Source organism: Denticeps clupeoides, chromosome 4, assembly GCF_900700375.1.
Source record: "Denticeps clupeoides chromosome 4, fDenClu1.1, whole genome shotgun sequence".
Taxonomy (NCBI): domain Eukaryota; kingdom Metazoa; phylum Chordata; class Actinopteri; order Clupeiformes; family Denticipitidae; genus Denticeps; species Denticeps clupeoides.
The window spans coordinates 31,065,978-31,081,876 of NC_041710.1; the positions used below are offsets into that span (position 1 = coordinate 31,065,978).

Sequence of the window (15,899 nt, forward strand, 5' to 3'; positions counted from 1 at the left end):
GCCTTTTGTCGACCGCCATTGATATTCTGTTGGGTTCCGAGTTCGAGCGACACTTCCTTTGACCCAGTTTGGTCCAGTTTGTCCTGTTAATAACATGAGTCGGACAGTCTCGTGCGTTCTGCACCATCAGATGTTTGTTGATGTGGGTCCATGCAGCAGACACTATTATGTTGGTTCAGAAGAGACCATGTTGCTCCACCATGTGCAGGGTGCGGTATTTTCACGCCGATAACGTGACCGTTGATGCTTTCAGTGTTTTTGGTTTTTTGAAGCACTTCCAGACTCGGTGAGGCGTGATCCAGGCCGCTGTTACATAAGCGGCGTGCGACTGCATAGATCTTCTTCAGTTTAATCTTTTCTGCTTGATTACTTTCCCAGCCCCCAATAAGCCTGCCCTAGCATACACAACCCCTCCCGCGCTGGTCCCACTGCTGCATTCCAGGATGGATTGGAGGGCTTCGCAGCACGCACACAAAACGTACAGACTGAGCGGATTGGGAGGGAACAGAACATTTATTGTGTAAAGTGGACGCGAGAAAGCACAGTCTCCCCGGGCAATCTGCAGACACCCTACATTCACAACACAAACACACTTTACTAGCTGCTATGAGCATCTGCACAGACCAGCATCAGTGCGCGGTTCTTTCGTTTCCGCTGCCACTTCAGCCAGTCCACTTCTCGCCCATCGCATCACCGCCACCACAACCATGTCTGATCGTTGGGTCATATGGCTCATATGGCCTTGGTTTTTAGAGACACAGGAGGGACATTAAGCTGCTGCACAATTGCCACAGTAACACATTGTGCTGACTTTATGTGAGCTTCAAACAGGAGAAACATTACACTGGTGTACATTACTGTACAGAATACAACACAAAAGAATTACTGGTCACAAAATCGCACATTACAAACTCCCTTTAAAAAATAAAGAAAAGACGCTACTTAATTTCACCGCTTCTTATTAAAATGCATTTTCTGTCTATAGTACAAAAATATGTAAAATATGTAAAAGTATGCTATCAATGCAGTACTGTACAAATGTATGCGGTAAAGTTGGGATTTTGACAGAACTCTGTTATCTTAATATATGATTGAGGAACACCAATCCCACCCTCGCTGCTACTGTTGTTGGTGTTGTCAAATAACGAGTGAATGGAAAATCCGTGCCGGTCCAATGAATATATGTAAATATTCATTCAAACCAGACTATTTTTAAAAATAATTATGATGCTCTCAACGTCAGTGCCAGTGATGTCAAGGCTGAGCATCAAACTGAGAAACCAATGTGAACCCTTTTGTAGAATCTAAATATTCATTTTTATTACGTTTGACCCTTTTCCAGCATGCCATGGCTGACAATTGCAGGGAGCGAGGGACCTCTACTGGTTCAGCCTGGGACTGCAGCTAAATGACGCCAGTGTCACGGGTGCTAAAACGGGACGACACTGCCCTCTACCGGAAATACAAGGAAGGACACCCGTTCCCACAGTCTGGCTGCAGGTTCATTGCCAGGATTGGCGAGGAGGTGAACGTCTTAAAGATCTGAATTATGTGAAATCCGACGGTCTATTGGATCCCTTTCGGGTTCAGTCAGACTGAGTCGTCCATGCACAGTGGGGACAGCGGGGACGCGGGAACGGTGCACCAGGGGAACTGGGCATTATGAGAAGGATTCAGGTACATCATCACTCACCAGAACACACCTTCATGCCCATGTACACTTCTATAGGATATCTGTGGTATTTAGAGCAACGAAGCTGGGGGTCTAAGCATATTGTGCACATATGGTGCCAGAAAGATTGACTTTTGATGGTTTGGGCAGTATGGTTCTACTCAATTTCTTTCACATGAACCAGATGAGTGTACATCTTTTTATTTTTAAGGCCACCTCTAATGAGCAATGAAGACTACACTCCGCATAACAAACCAGACCAAATGGCCGAATGTTAAAATTAGAAGCAAGCTTGTCGCTCAGCCATGGCTGCCCTTCACTGACCATAAACACGCTTGGCAGCCACTATCCTTAAACGGCTGGACCTGGTAGCACCCCAACACTTCCCCCTCGCTCGTGCAGTTCCAATAAGAGAAAACCATGTTAATGGGGCTGTGATTTTCAGAGACGCAGGAGGGACATCCAGCTGCCACAGTAACACGTTGTGCCAACTTTATACGAGCTTCAAAATGGAGAAACATTACACTGGTGTTCAGTCCATCCAGTCATTTTATCCTGGACAAAATACAACACAAAAAAATGACCGGTCACAAATAGTTACAAAGACAGGATGTTCCACATCATTTAGCGGGAAAAGTCTTTCTTTGCCCCTCGAGTGATTCGTTATTTTTTATTTTTTTCATATTTATTTGCTGGATTCCAGGAGCACGTGATTAATTCCCTGCCGATCACTCTTTTATTTGTCACTGTGTTAATGTTAAAAAAGAAAATTATTTCTAATTGTTTCTAAATTATTCACACATTGTGTTTGGCAAAATACGGTGACATCAACTGATGGTTTCACATGAAGTGCTCCATGCAAAATAAAAAAGTACATTTCTACAAACGTGGGACATTTAGCTACATTATTTCACAAAGGCCTTTTGCTAAAAATCGCACCATTCCGACGGCTGTTCTTTTGTGTCACAGTTGTTTGGCACGGTCATCAAAAGGAGAAACAGCGTTTAAGAAGTGTGGGCCACGCCCCGCCGCTGACACGTGAAATCCAGACTCTATAAACTCCAGGGTCCTTATTAAAGCGGCCACCTTTCACGAGTCTGGACGGTGAGCTACGTCACAATGTCACAGGGCAGAGCGAGCTGGACGCTCCCTCCTCCACTGCCCCCCATGTTGGACGAGAAGTACGCCGAGGCGGATTCTGGGCCATTGGCGTCCATGGTGAAGAGCTGGCTGGCCGCCTGGGAGGTGGGTGTGGAGCTGACCACGGCCAGAGGGGCCGGATCGGCAGCGGGGTCATCAGGAGGTCGCGTCTCGCACCCCGGACTGGAGGACGGCGACGAGCAAGGCGAGTCGGTGGGGCTGAGTTGCACGGCCGTGGTGTCCTGCAGGGTGGGCTCGCTCGTCTCGAACTCAAAGGCCACCCCGCCGCCCAGTCGGCCCCTTTTAACCCCGCCCTCGCCATGGCCCTGGCCGGACTTGGAGCGGCCGGATCGGGGCGGGGGCAGGCGGCTGCAGATGCAGCAGGCCCCGAAGAAGGAGAACGCCACCAGCAGGAGCACGGGACCGATGACGATGGGCGGGTTGTTGGCGGGCAGCAGCGTGCTGAAAGCGAACGCCCCCACCAGGGTGGTGTTGATGCCCGCCAGCATGATGCAGAGGCCGCAGGCACAGCACAGGGCCGGGGACGGTATCCCCTGCGGCCGAGTGGTCCTCCGCCGGTGGCCCTGCGGGGGATTCTTCCTGGTCATGGAGGTGCTGTCGGTGCCAACCATGTCCGCGCGATGACCGCAGAAACGTGTTCTCTTCTGGAAAATGAAGGAGGAGGCATTTACCGTAAAATGTCAGCGTACTTATTCTTATTCTCCAGGTTCAACTCAAAGGGCTTTACACAAAGGGCAATAACACATAGAATAAAGATATCATTTCAGAAAACATTAACATGAAACCACAATCAATGCAAGTAACAAAAAGCTGAAAAGCACTCGCTTTAGAATACTAAACTACAACAAACTGATAAAAATACAGAATTTTTAAATAATATATAGTATTATTGTAAATTAAAGCAGTGAGTAAATCTTTCATCTAATATAATATATAAGAGCAGGCTTTCCCAAATAAAGCACTTCAGGAATGTTTCATGTCATTTATCAGAACACAACCAGTCTGTCCCCGCTGATTATGTAATGAACAACCTCGGCGTTTATACATTCACCGTTCACGCGCCTGAAATTGTGATTATGATCGGATTATTTTCCCGCTGGCCACATGGCACCGGCGAGGGCGGAATTACCGGAATTCCTCCCGCGGGAGATCTCCTCTCGGCCCCTGCTCGGTCCTCCGTCTTTTGTCTCCGCCAGGGCGCTTCATGCGCGGATCCGATCCGATCGCGCGGATTATAATCCCGGGGGGACGGGGACGGGGGACGGGGACGCGGGGCTAAAACCCGGGCGTCCGGAGGCGCGCCGCCGCGTCACGCGGTAACGACAGGCTGCGCTTCGGGTCCATCGTCTCGCACGGCGGCGCTGACAGCGGTGCTGCTGGGGTTATGATGAGGGTGGCGATGATGGTGAGGCGGAGGAGGAGGAGGAGGAAGAGGATGGCGATCGTGCGCGCGCGTTGCACGGCGGCTGACCCCTCGGTGCGCGCGCACGGTTCGGCGGTGCCGGTTAGGACCAATGAGACCGGAAAGCGTGTTGCGGTGGGTGGGATACACCAGATGCTTGGCGTGGGTGACGTTGGAGGCAGGAAAAAATGCGGTATTTCGGGGACTTCGATAAGGACCAAAGTCAGTCAGATGTGACATTGCAGACCAGGCCTGCCAGGGGTGTGGTAGCCTAGTGGGTGACACACTCGCCTGTGAACCAGGAGACCCAGGTTCAAACCCCACTTACTACCATTGTGTCTCTGTACAAGACACTTAACCCTGAGTGTCTCCAGGGGGGGACTGTCCCTGTAACTACTGATTGTAAGTCGCTCTGGATAAGGGCGCCTGGTAAATGCTGTAAATGGAAATGATGCAGCACCATAATGCACCCTGGCCGCCCGACTCTGCCCATCTTCAGCTCCTCTAAACCCGGGGCTGCCATGGTTTGACTCTGGTTTCCTTTGTCGTCGTCTCTTTAACCATTTACATTTACAGCATTTATCAGACGCCCTTATCCAGAGCGACTTACAGTCAGTAGTTACAGGGACAGTCCCCCCTGGAGACACTCAGGGTTAAGTGCTCAGGGACACAATGGTAGTAAGTGGGATTTGAACCTGGGTCTTCTGGTTCATAGGCGAGTGTGTTACCCACTAGGCTACTACCACCCTGTTCACCCACTGGGTGAACTGGCGACTGGCAATGCAAAAGAAATTTCAAATTTTGAAGATTTTGCTCACTCCAAACGTTTGGGCTAGCAACGTTTCAGAAAGCATGGCACTGCAAAGCGGCCAGTACTCACCAATTACGAGTTACTAAAAGAGTGGTGAAAAAAAAACACAATAAAATGCCATAAATCATGCGGTTTTTGAGTAAAAAAATCTATTTGCCCAACCAGGGGTTGTTGGGGTTAGATGATTAAACATGCTAGTGTTTTGCCGGCAAACGAAATGAATAAAGAAAATCAACAAGTTATTAAAGTAAGATCATTTATATATTTATTCATTTAAATCTGGTTTATATTGGCTGTATCTGATTTTTTTGCAGGGGTCATGACCCCCCTGACCCCCCACGCAAATCATTCCTATGGATCAAGCCCACGTGACACCACAACCTGCCACATTCATTATTAATTATTATTCTTCAATAAGAAACACCCAAGCCTAATTTGGGTTGGAGTGAAGTCTTTTTGGCAGACGTTCCTCCAGGACCAGGTCTGGGAAACACTGACTTGCAGGATTTAGAGAACCTGCTATTGACAGCATGGTACCAGACACCTTCAGAAACCTAGTGAAGTACATGCCTCCAAGACTCAGAGCTGCCTTGACGGGACCTGCCAAATATCTCTTGTTTTATGCATTTGTTAGTTGTGAAGAGACGCATTATATTTGTCACATTTTGCTGTGTTCACCAGTTTTATATTTATTCGTCATATGTCAAAAAAGGTTATTTCCCCGGCAACTGGACTTGTTGTAGTCTCTTCAATCTTGAGTGAAAAATGCTGTGAATGTGTTTCACAGTAATATTTATAGGTACGTGACAAATTAAATAATCTGAATGAATTTGGTTCAAAAGACCATCAAGTTTTATAAATTGCATTTTAATGGTTATTCAGGTATTCATTTCACTTGTATGTTCTGCAGTAAGAATTTTGCCATGTGTAAAAACGGATAAAATGGGCTACAAAATGTAGGAAAATGCGTCACTAAGCCTGAGTAGCTTGAATCATTATGGCAGATCTGGATCTGAGAGAGTCTGCTTGAACTTCCTTCTTGCCAGGATATCTGGGACATCTGTTGAAGGCCTTGAAAAAAAAAGAAAAATATCTGTCTTTGTGGGTATACATCTCAATAATGTGCATAATATTTTTATTTAGCATTCTGTGCTGGTCAATCTAGCTGAAATCACTGTGTGTGCCCAGAAGAAAAGAAGAGAAGTCAAAACACAGGTTTTTTTAAATATGATTTGATCATATTAAAATAAAAAGGCATTTTAAAAAGTGTAACTACCTGAGGCGGTAGTAGTCTAGCGGGTAACACACTTGCCTATGAACCAGAAGACCCAGGTTCGAATCCCACTTACTACCATTGTGTCCCTGAGCAAGACACTTAACCTAAAGTTGCTCCAGGGGGGGACTGTCCCTGTAACTACTGATTGTAAGTCGCTCTGGATAAGGGCATCTGATAAATGCTGTAAATGTAAATGTAAATGTAAATGAGGCAATTTGACGCCATAGGCAAATGTTTTTAGCTTTACTATGCATAGCAATTAAATCTGACCAGATATACTAAGCTAAATAAGACAATCCACCACATGATGACATATAAGGTAGTGGGTGAATGGAAGATGCCGATTAGCCATTAGGGTCAATGAACAGGGCTCGTCAAAATGTAGGATTATCTTAATCCGGAGCTGTAATGTTCATTGCAATGCTGCAAAGATATTTTTTGAGAATATGATTATAAATGAAGTAAAGACTGCTTCCAGTGTGATTACCCATCCTCTGGCAAGGCTTCGGTTGCAGTCCCCGAGTCCACAAACGTCCCCATTCTGCTCTTGGAGCGCTCCAGATTCAGCTGGCTTTGTGTGCCTGTGGCAGGTAGACATCACGCACCACCGTCATCCAACCCATACCGTGTTAGCTGAGTCACAGCGGGACTGTTTGGCTACTTGGTGTTACAGGTGAATGCTGTAAAGCAGGCTGCGTGAACAGGCATTTAGGCATTCATGGTCCCATTCATCTTCACACTCCCTGGCCATGTGCCTGAGACAAAAGCAGACACTGAAAAACTAGTTTGGAGTTCTATTATAGAAATCCTGACCCTTCATAAAAAAAAAAGACTTCTTGAACACATGTATAGTATACATACTGTACATATAACCCATAGGTTGTTTTATATGGGTAATTTTTTTGGATCATGTAAGATCCAATGTATGATTGTAAATTATAAATACACAAAAAAAAAAGCTCTGCACAGACACACCATCTTGTCTGATGGTGTCCACTTGCTGCTCCTGGTCTGGGTTTGCTGACATGGGATGGACTCTAAAATTACCTGACGGGGCGAAATAACCTCAGATTAGACTTTGTTCTTCATGCAGATGTCAATGTCACAAGGCTGTAGGATTTTACCTAAAGTGGGTAGAATGTGATGAAAGTTGAACCAGGCTCTTATAAAAGGATACACAGAGATGAGAAGACCTGGAAAACAATGGAGGGTAAACAGATTCATTTAGATAAAAAACATTTAGATGAATCAGCTTGTGGTCTTTAATGGGAAATGCATTTATGTTCAGTCTGCTCATGCACGCTTGACGATAGACAAAATTGTCCTGCTAATTTTTCTTCACACTATGACATTGGATACTGGTGGGACTTGTCTACCATAAGGCCAGACTTCTGCTCACAGTGGCGAAACCAGGAAGTTGTTTGTAGGACGTTCATACTGGCAGTAAAAGTAAAAGGCACTTCTTTGCTCTCTCTCTCTCTCACTTTCAGCGTTTTCAGTAGCGTTCAGCCATCTACAACATAATGTAAAAGCAATCAGTGGTTTGAGCAGTGACATTACATGACACAAAGCTCACTCCAGCCTTGCTGCATGTATGGAAAATATTTTCCATATATCTGGACGTGATACATTATTAATAATTCTTCAATTATCTCACGTAAATCGTTTTTTCATATAAATAAATCCTGAGAAAATTTTTGTGATTTCCATATGTTGAAATCACTATGCTTGTAACACCTGGCCCTGCTCACCATTCGCCCTGTTTCCCCCACCGGTATTCCCGGTCTGGTCTTCCACCTCTGACCCCGGTCCGTCTTTCCCGCCTCCAACCACGTTCTAAATGCTAATCTGGGACTCTCCCTCCAGGTCCTTGTTCCACCAGTGTCATTGCTGGTGTCCAGTTCTGTGTATGTGTTCCCTGTGGTCGTGTTTCTGCTTTCTCCGCTGACCATTACCCAAAGTACTGACCTTCCATGTTGTGAGTCCTTTGGTTCGGTTGCTTTATCAGTAAAACCGTTATTGTGTCGTGAAACTGCTTTTTTAACGTGTCTATGCTTCCTGTCTCCCCTCAATTTTTTATTTAATCTGGATTTAATTGAACTCTGTGAGCCAAGACCGATAATATTAATATGTAATATGTGGGGATCGAGAGCTCTTTTAGTCAGTGATGTCTGGGGTACAGTAGCGTGTGATGCAAAATAAGAAAAAAACGTGCTGCATAATATTCCTATTTTAATGCGACGTTAACATGGTAACAAAAATGTTCAGCTTCAAAAACGTAATCTTGACAGCAAATTCTCAGTGTCATAGATCAAAGGCCATGGGCACCATCACACCTGACTCCACGTCCTGTGTAGATTACGGCAGCGGGGTGGCTACCATTACAGCTCTGGATCAAATGATCAGGGATAAAAGGCTTAATAAAAGCTAGTAAAACCGATGGAAAACTTTTTTTTAGCATGGTTGAGTAGATGTACTCTAATTGTTGTGAATGAAACAAAAAAAATAAAATAAAAGGAGTTTCCCATTTATGAACTTCCCATTTAAGTATCTTAACGGAAAGTGAACGGGAAATGGACCCATTGCGAATTTAAAAATAATACGAATGTTCTTTAAAAGCGTTTGTGAAACCGTCTGACTTACCCAGTCCCCCGGCTCCCAGGAAGATTCCACCCACAGCATCCGCATCGCAGTCTCTGGAGACCCCAATGATTATACACCCCGCCACGATGCTAAGCAGGGCAGAACCCACTCGAAGGCCATGGTACTCCCCAATGCTGACTGCTGCGTTCATCCAGCATGTGGAAGCCCCACTTACCTGGGTGCCCCACACGCACGTACGAGGGAATTTTAAGGCAAAATTGCTCACGGAAGCATCCAGGCTGCCCGAAACTCTCACTATTACCAAGAGCAACTACAGCAGCAGCTTTCTCCTTGAAGCTCATGCATCTTTAAACAAGGGCTCTGGTTTCCCAAAAGGATTCATCATGAATTCCTGGACTCGAATTGAAGCCTGATTACAGGCATCTGATCAGCCATAGTGGATCAGTGTACTGGCAGGTATGTCGGGCCTGGCCATCTCCAGTTTTCAGCGGGAAACAGGAGTACACTTTAATTCATCAGAGTGTGTCCCTTATTGAGAGAAAAGTAATTGTCCAAAAGACGTCAGCAACTCTCCCCAGCATGGTGCTCTGCTGGGAACTATGTGTTGTTTATGACTGTACTTGTCAGAAGGATTCTTGAGTTGGAATCTTGGAATAACAATGTCTGACAAAGCGTATGGTCTTTTGGTTGTAAATGCAAGTCAAATAAACTCGTTTGGCAGTAGCTTAGTGTGTAAAACACTTGTTTATGAACCAGATGACCTCAAAGTCACAAGTTCAAACCCCACTTACTACCATTGTGTTCCTGAGCAAGACACTTAACCCTGATTGTCTCCCGGGGCACTGTCCCTGTCACTACTGATTGTAAGTAAATTTTGTAAATTTAATGTAATGTTTAGGCTCACTTTCAAATAAGTAGAGTGTCTGTGTCCAAAGAAACAATTTAAAGACACGAGCCTCAGATAACCTCCATCTCTATGACAAAAAACATATATTATATATAGCACAATGCCCATCATTTCAGATAAAGACAAAAAATCCCAGTGGAGAAGATGGCCAGCCTGTTGCAAATGTTAACAAAAACTAAAAAATGTTGGTTACCCATGATGAACTTGATTTATACCACAAATGTCAACACAGAATAAAGATGGAGTAAAAATTAAATAAAATTTCATTTCAATAAATAAAATAAAAAATGAAATATATTATTTGCCCAGCATTTGCCCTCTTAAACATGAAATCCTCAGAACAAAGAATTCATTTGTATACTACTAAGCAGTCTGGCATAATGGTCGAAGGCGATCCTTGAAACCTTGGCTGATGGAATCTATAGTGTCTAGGTTGCCGTCTGTTGGTCATGTAAGGTATTGGCACGGGTAAAATATCAAGGTGGCTTGTGGTCCAGAATTAGAAAGAATTTATTGACCAGACACATATACTTGAAATTGTCTTGTACAATGTTCATATTAAAAATTACAAATAAAAGTACAATTCTATGATGTAGCACAAAATACTCAAATAATGGATAAGTGTAAAAGCATGTTGACATCAGAAGAGATGTCGATGAGCAATCTTGTCAATGAGCAGTCAGAAAGGCAATAGCCATTTTTTAGATTGGAAATAGTGACAGAATTATATTTAAATATACCGAAGCAACCAGCTTGTACTATTTCAACCAAATCATTGAAATCACACAGGAAAACACAGAATTCATCGCAATGAACAATGTTACATTTGTTCACATCCCAATTCCTAAAAAATTGTTGCCATTCTGTTAGTAGGAAAGAAACTTCACCAGAAAATCAAAAGGAATGTTTAAGATACTTTACAATTCATGCTTATCAGGGTAAGTATATAAAATGTGTCCATATAATTCATGCTCTGATGATGAAAAATACTACAATCCACCTCACTGTGGATTCACACCTTTTTAACAACCAAGCCATAATTAAAAGCATTTTCACATCATATTTGAGACTAAATGAGAATAAGCTAATGTGACATATACATACATGACCTTTTTCTGTTGTTCTCAACCTGGTACTCCTTGAAATTGGCGAATTGGCCTTGTGAGTCCTTATGCATAGTGCTAGTGCAGTGGTTTCTATGGAGCGAAATCATATGACGATCAACAATGATTCACAAAAGGGAGTTATGTGTCCTCCTCAGTGCCTGCTATCTGGTCCACCTAACAAGAAAATTGAGTTCCAGCAGTCATGGGGATCCAATTTGGTAACAAGGCGTGTTCTCAAGGTTTCAGACACAGGAGACATTAAGTCCAGATCCTAACAGGAATTGTTCACACCATCACCCTGACCAAAACCATCATGTGGCAACTTTTTATCTAAAACATGTCCTGCTCGGCCATACGGAGAGGAGTGATCAGAACTTGAAAAAGACGTTTCACAGATACGATGTGAAATCTAACCTAATTTGAAAAATTAAGAATGTACTTCATCCAGCATAAAGCTGCATCTGCACATTTCATCAGGTACTTCAATGAAAAACATGCAATCCAGTTAAGAGAATAAGGAACATGGGAAGGTACCTGCACTGCTCATGAATAAGTGAACAAAATGATTAGCAGATCATAGATAAGTCCACTCTGGTTTCATTTTACTCTTTCTATGTAAGACGTCACCTTTCACGTTCTATCATTACAATCATGCATTTTCAAATAGCCTTCATCATGGTATTCAGGGAAAGAAAGAGATGTGCATCATTAAACTTATCTTTGTTGCAGATCGGCCACATGGCAGCATGCCGTGCAACGTGATTAAATCTTGGGGCAGTGTGTGTCTCCAGCACTGATGATCCCTCTGCAGAAGAACATAATTTGTTCACAGTGGCGCGCTGCTTCAGCAAATGGCAATCGTGCCAATAAATGAGTGTGTGTGCGAGTTCACAAACCCCAGTGGTCCCTCCAATAAACATGACGAAGGAATTCTTCTCATTCTTCAGCCATGCCCACAGGAAACCCTACAAGCCCTCCCCCGTCCACACTTCCGCCAACAACCAAACACCAGCGGTGATAGACAGGGACGAGGCTTTTTGAATCCGCCCCTTATCGGCCGTGTCTGAGGAACAAGCCAAACCAGTGCTACTGGAATGTAGTGAAACCGACTGAGTTACAATTGTGGCACTGGCAATGACCTCACAATTACTGCAGAGGTGACCGTGACGGTGCCTTAGCAGCCCTCGCACTGGTAATGCAACAGGCTTCAAGAGCCCATAGTGCCCAAAAGAGTAAATAAAAACTCTGTATTCTGGGTCCACGTGATTTTTTATTATATTTTAATATTTATGAGGACTTTTTTAGTTCTCCTCATGATTTTTTTTTTAGATCCTGAGGACCCTACAGGCCAAAATGTATACTGAACTGCACGAAGTAGCCAATCGTGGCCCTGAGTGATGTCTGCTCAAGGGTGGAGCCAGTGGGACTGAAAGCAGGGTGTGGTCCAGAAACCGGTGGGTGTTGGCCATAAGCAGCACGTTCACTCTCAGGTTTAAATTGGGGAAGTCACACGTTCAAGCACTCTGGCATGGCCCTCTCCCGTCTTGTCTCTGTCTGCTGAATGAGGCCAGGAGCTACCTGCTCCACATCTGCTGGGTGTGGCTGATGTGAGTTGGGAGTTGGGAGCCGTGGCACTGAACATTAGGTGCCTTGTTCTGAGTGGGAGAGACGCTCCAGAGATTTGGTGAGTTTGTGGCGACTTCTTCGGTTGCGAAGAACCGTTTTGGAGTTCTTGACTTTGATGATTTTTTTTTTTTCTTTTTACCGCGCTGTGACCCTGGTGAAAGTTTAGCGACGAGTGTGTTCATATTCTGAGTACATTGATTCGGAATGGTTTAAAGTTAAATCATTCAGGGCTTTGAATTGAAAGTGAGCCGGTGAGCTTATCTTGATGTTTTAAACGTGCTTCTGCCTTCATCTCACCAGTTGGACTGGCTCTGCATAGTTAGGCAGTGTAGTATGCTAACAGGTACCACAGGCTAAATGAATCAGGTTTGTCCAACCAACCAAACAAAAAAAAAAAAGGTTCAGCGAAAGGGATTCTACTATAAAAGGCAAACTAATTAATATGCCGGTGTTTTTATACTGCACTTCAGTACTCTATGTAACGCTAACACTGTTCGCGTAAGGAGGCCTGCTGTGCGAGCTGATGTGTCCATAGATTCATCTATGAACATGTGAAATGTCAGTCCCCATTGGCTCCCCTAACTTTGACCCACACACGAATCCGAGTGTTGGAGTTACCGGCGATGGGCCGGCCGAGCCCTTTGTCGTCAGCCTGTTCTACGTGTTTTGCCTCCGCTGATGTCATGCGAATTTACGAGGATGTTGGCTTTCCCCGCGGTTTTCACTCTCGCCTCATAATTGAGGCCATTTGACCACTTTGGAGAGAACGTTGAGTCACGATGGAATGATTCAGTGAGTGAATGTGTGGTATGAGCTCCTTTCCCCCAGATTTGATAATAAGGTTCTTCAGTGTTCTGAAATGGATGGCAGAATTGAGTTTGCCTTATTGTCCGAATTGGCATATCTGCATTGATGTTCTGATAAATATGTAATTTCTTCCTGACAGACATTTTAATAGACTCCTCAGTTAAGAAGAAAGATGGTAGAAGAAGTGATCACAAACATCTTGAGGTTTTATGACTACCTTTTAAGGAGAACTGGTAAGAGCCCCAGGCTGCGCATACCCCTCTATTTCAGATCTGTGAGGCCATATCTGTATCACTGTGCAGTCCAGATCATGAACATTTCTCCGCTGCCTACAGATTCACGGGTGCGAGACTACCCTCTGATGCAAAGCCCCATTCAGATGACCCTCATTCTGCTAGCTTATGTGTTCCTGGTGATCTACGTCGGCCCGCGCTACATGGTCAATCGCAAACCATTTCGACTCAACACAACCATGGTTGTGTATAACTTCAGCATGGTGGCCTTCAATGCCTACATTGTCTATGAGGTGAGCTGGGATATTTGCCACACAAACGTCAGTACAGAAACACGCAGTGAAACATTGTGAAAAAGATTGATGTTTCTTGTAGTTTATGATGTCTGGATGGGGCACCACTTTCACATGGAGATGTGACCTCTGTGACTTTTCCAGCAGCCCACAAGCCCTCCGAGTAAGTGCTCGACTCATAAAGAGCCTGCATCTAACTCCCCTGTCTTAAAAACTACACCCTTACCAACTTTTTTCCTTCTAGATGATTCGAGTGGCATGGTTGTTTTATTTCTCGAAATACATTGAACTGCTGGACACGGTAAGCTTAATGTTGTCAGATTTTATTTGTAATTTATTATACTTAATGTGGTACTTTTTAATTTTTTTTTTTCCCCGCCTGTTTGGCTTGTTGTCCTGTAGGTGTTTTTTGTGCTGCGGAAGAAGCACAGCCAGGTCACATTTCTTCATGTCTTCCACCATTCATTCATGCCCTGGACCTGGTGGTGGGGCATCACGCTGACACCTGGTAAGATTATTCATAATTGGTAGACAAAAGGAGCACAAGCAGAGTTTTCACCATAGAGACGCCATGAATACCATAATGGTGACCACGATAAATGTCATCTTTGTTTTTACGCAGCTGGAGGAATGGGTTCATTCCATGCCGTGGTGAATGCCTGCGTGCACGTCATTATGTACTTCTACTACGGCCTTGCTGCTGCTGGACCCCGCTTTCAGAAGTATCTATGGTGGAAAAAATACATGACCGCAATCCAGCTGGTGAGGCTTCTGTATTTGTGGTTCAGGGGATGGAGATGGTTATTGAATAATCCAGTTTATTATGAGGGGTCATTTGTCAGCTCTATTGAAAAGGGTTATATTACATGTGATTGCCTACCCCACATTTACTCACCTGTAAATGTTAATCTCATGTTCTGTTTATTCCTCTTCATTCACAGATACAGTTTGTTGTGGTTTCCATCCACATCTCTCAGTATTACTTCCTGGAAAAATGTGACTACCAAGTTCCCATTTTCATCCATCTCATCTGGATGTATGGCACCTTCTTCTTCATTCTGTTCTCCAACTTCTGGATTCAGGCCTACATAAAGGGCAAGCGGCTGCCCGTGTCGAAGGAAAATGTTAATGGAAGTACCAGCGTTGAAGAGATTTTGCCAATAGCCAATGGCAAGCGCCCGGAGAACGGCAATGCTCATCATATAAATGGCTGTGTTCATCAAGGAAAGGTGAAGGAGGTCTAAGTGACTAGAAAATCCAGGCTTTAACATTCAAAGAGAAGATGCTTGTTTTTTTGTAAATTTTAAATGCTTTGCAATGGCAGAGCGAAGCGGACAGTTGATCCTTTTGCTTGAGTCTGTACTTAATGAAAGGGGGAACAAAGTTTGAAGGAGCCTGATGCTTTCACCAGAAGTGTCACCGTTGCCCCTGTAGCCCAGGGTCATATCTGCCTGTAAGAACACTGTTAAATATTAATTGTCACGTTTTGTACAGTTTCTATAAGAAAAACTCACATTTGTAAATAAATTATTTAAAAACTGATTTTGTGGTTGTAAACATGTGCACTGAGAACTGTTGAGTTTAAATAAATTTGTCCACTACATTCAGTGCAATTGACCTGATTACACATGTGCTCCACTGATGTAAAATGAGATGGTAAATGTTGGAATAGAGATCCTTTCGTTGAGGAAACATCTTCAGTGTCAGAATCAGTATAGCAGTCGTTTCCAAACCAAACCAAAAAGACACGTGCATGAAAGGACCACATTGTTTTGGCCTCACTCTTGGTATTGTAAAGGCTTCAGGCTTGGTGACTACAATGTGACAGGTCCAGGTCAGTCATCTTGACCTGTGATCCCCAGCCACCTCTGGCTAACAGCCCATCACAATTTGCCCAATATGTTAAAATGTAATACTATACCAGGGGTATGGAATGTGGTCAAGGGCTGCTGAATCATTATTAAATGGACTCGTTGTACCAAATTTGTATGTGTTTGAAAG

At 44.1% G+C, this 15,899-nt stretch overlaps 3 protein-coding genes across 5 annotated transcripts; 1 reads left to right on the forward strand and 2 right to left on the reverse strand.

Moving 5' to 3' along the window:
* Positions 1-506: 506 nt before the first annotated feature.
* tmem275a (transmembrane protein 275a) lies at positions 507-4,449 on the reverse strand. Its single transcript, XM_028977892.1, has 2 exons — positions 3,963-4,449; positions 507-3,477 (listed from the first exon to the last, which is right to left on the reverse strand). Exon 2 carries the CDS (start codon positions 3,442-3,444, stop codon positions 2,782-2,784), a length of 663 nt encoding a protein of 220 aa, XP_028833725.1. The 5' UTR covers positions 3,445-3,477; positions 3,963-4,449; the 3' UTR covers positions 507-2,781.
* Positions 4,450-5,894: 1,445 nt separating this feature from the next.
* Positions 5,895-11,887, reverse strand: kncn (kinocilin). Of its 3 annotated transcripts, XM_028977091.1 has the most exons (6): positions 11,836-11,887; positions 8,966-11,744; positions 7,447-7,515; positions 7,298-7,369; positions 6,810-6,903; positions 5,895-6,117 (listed from the first exon to the last, which is right to left on the reverse strand). In XM_028977091.1, exons 2-6 carry the CDS (start codon positions 9,114-9,116, stop codon positions 6,042-6,044), a joined length of 462 nt encoding a protein of 153 aa, XP_028832924.1. In that variant the 5' UTR covers positions 9,117-11,744; positions 11,836-11,887; the 3' UTR covers positions 5,895-6,041. The 3 variants fall into 3 exon arrangements, with proteins under 3 accessions (XP_028832924.1, XP_028832925.1, XP_028832923.1); XM_028977092.1 differs by lacking the exon at positions 11,836-11,887 and having other exon boundaries at positions 10,938-11,783; XM_028977090.1 differs by lacking the exon at positions 11,836-11,887 and having other exon boundaries at positions 8,966-11,783.
* Positions 11,888-12,436: 549 nt separating this feature from the next.
* Positions 12,437-15,440, forward strand: elovl1a (ELOVL fatty acid elongase 1a). The gene is made up of 8 exons (XM_028976599.1): positions 12,437-12,623; positions 13,512-13,605; positions 13,708-13,898; positions 13,981-14,061; positions 14,143-14,199; positions 14,301-14,406; positions 14,521-14,660; positions 14,840-15,440. The coding sequence occupies exons 2-8, from the start codon at positions 13,545-13,547 to the stop codon at positions 15,140-15,142; spliced, it is 939 nt and encodes a 312-aa protein (XP_028832432.1). The 5' UTR covers positions 12,437-12,623; positions 13,512-13,544; the 3' UTR covers positions 15,143-15,440.
* The last annotated feature ends 459 nt before the right edge of the window (positions 15,441-15,899 follow it).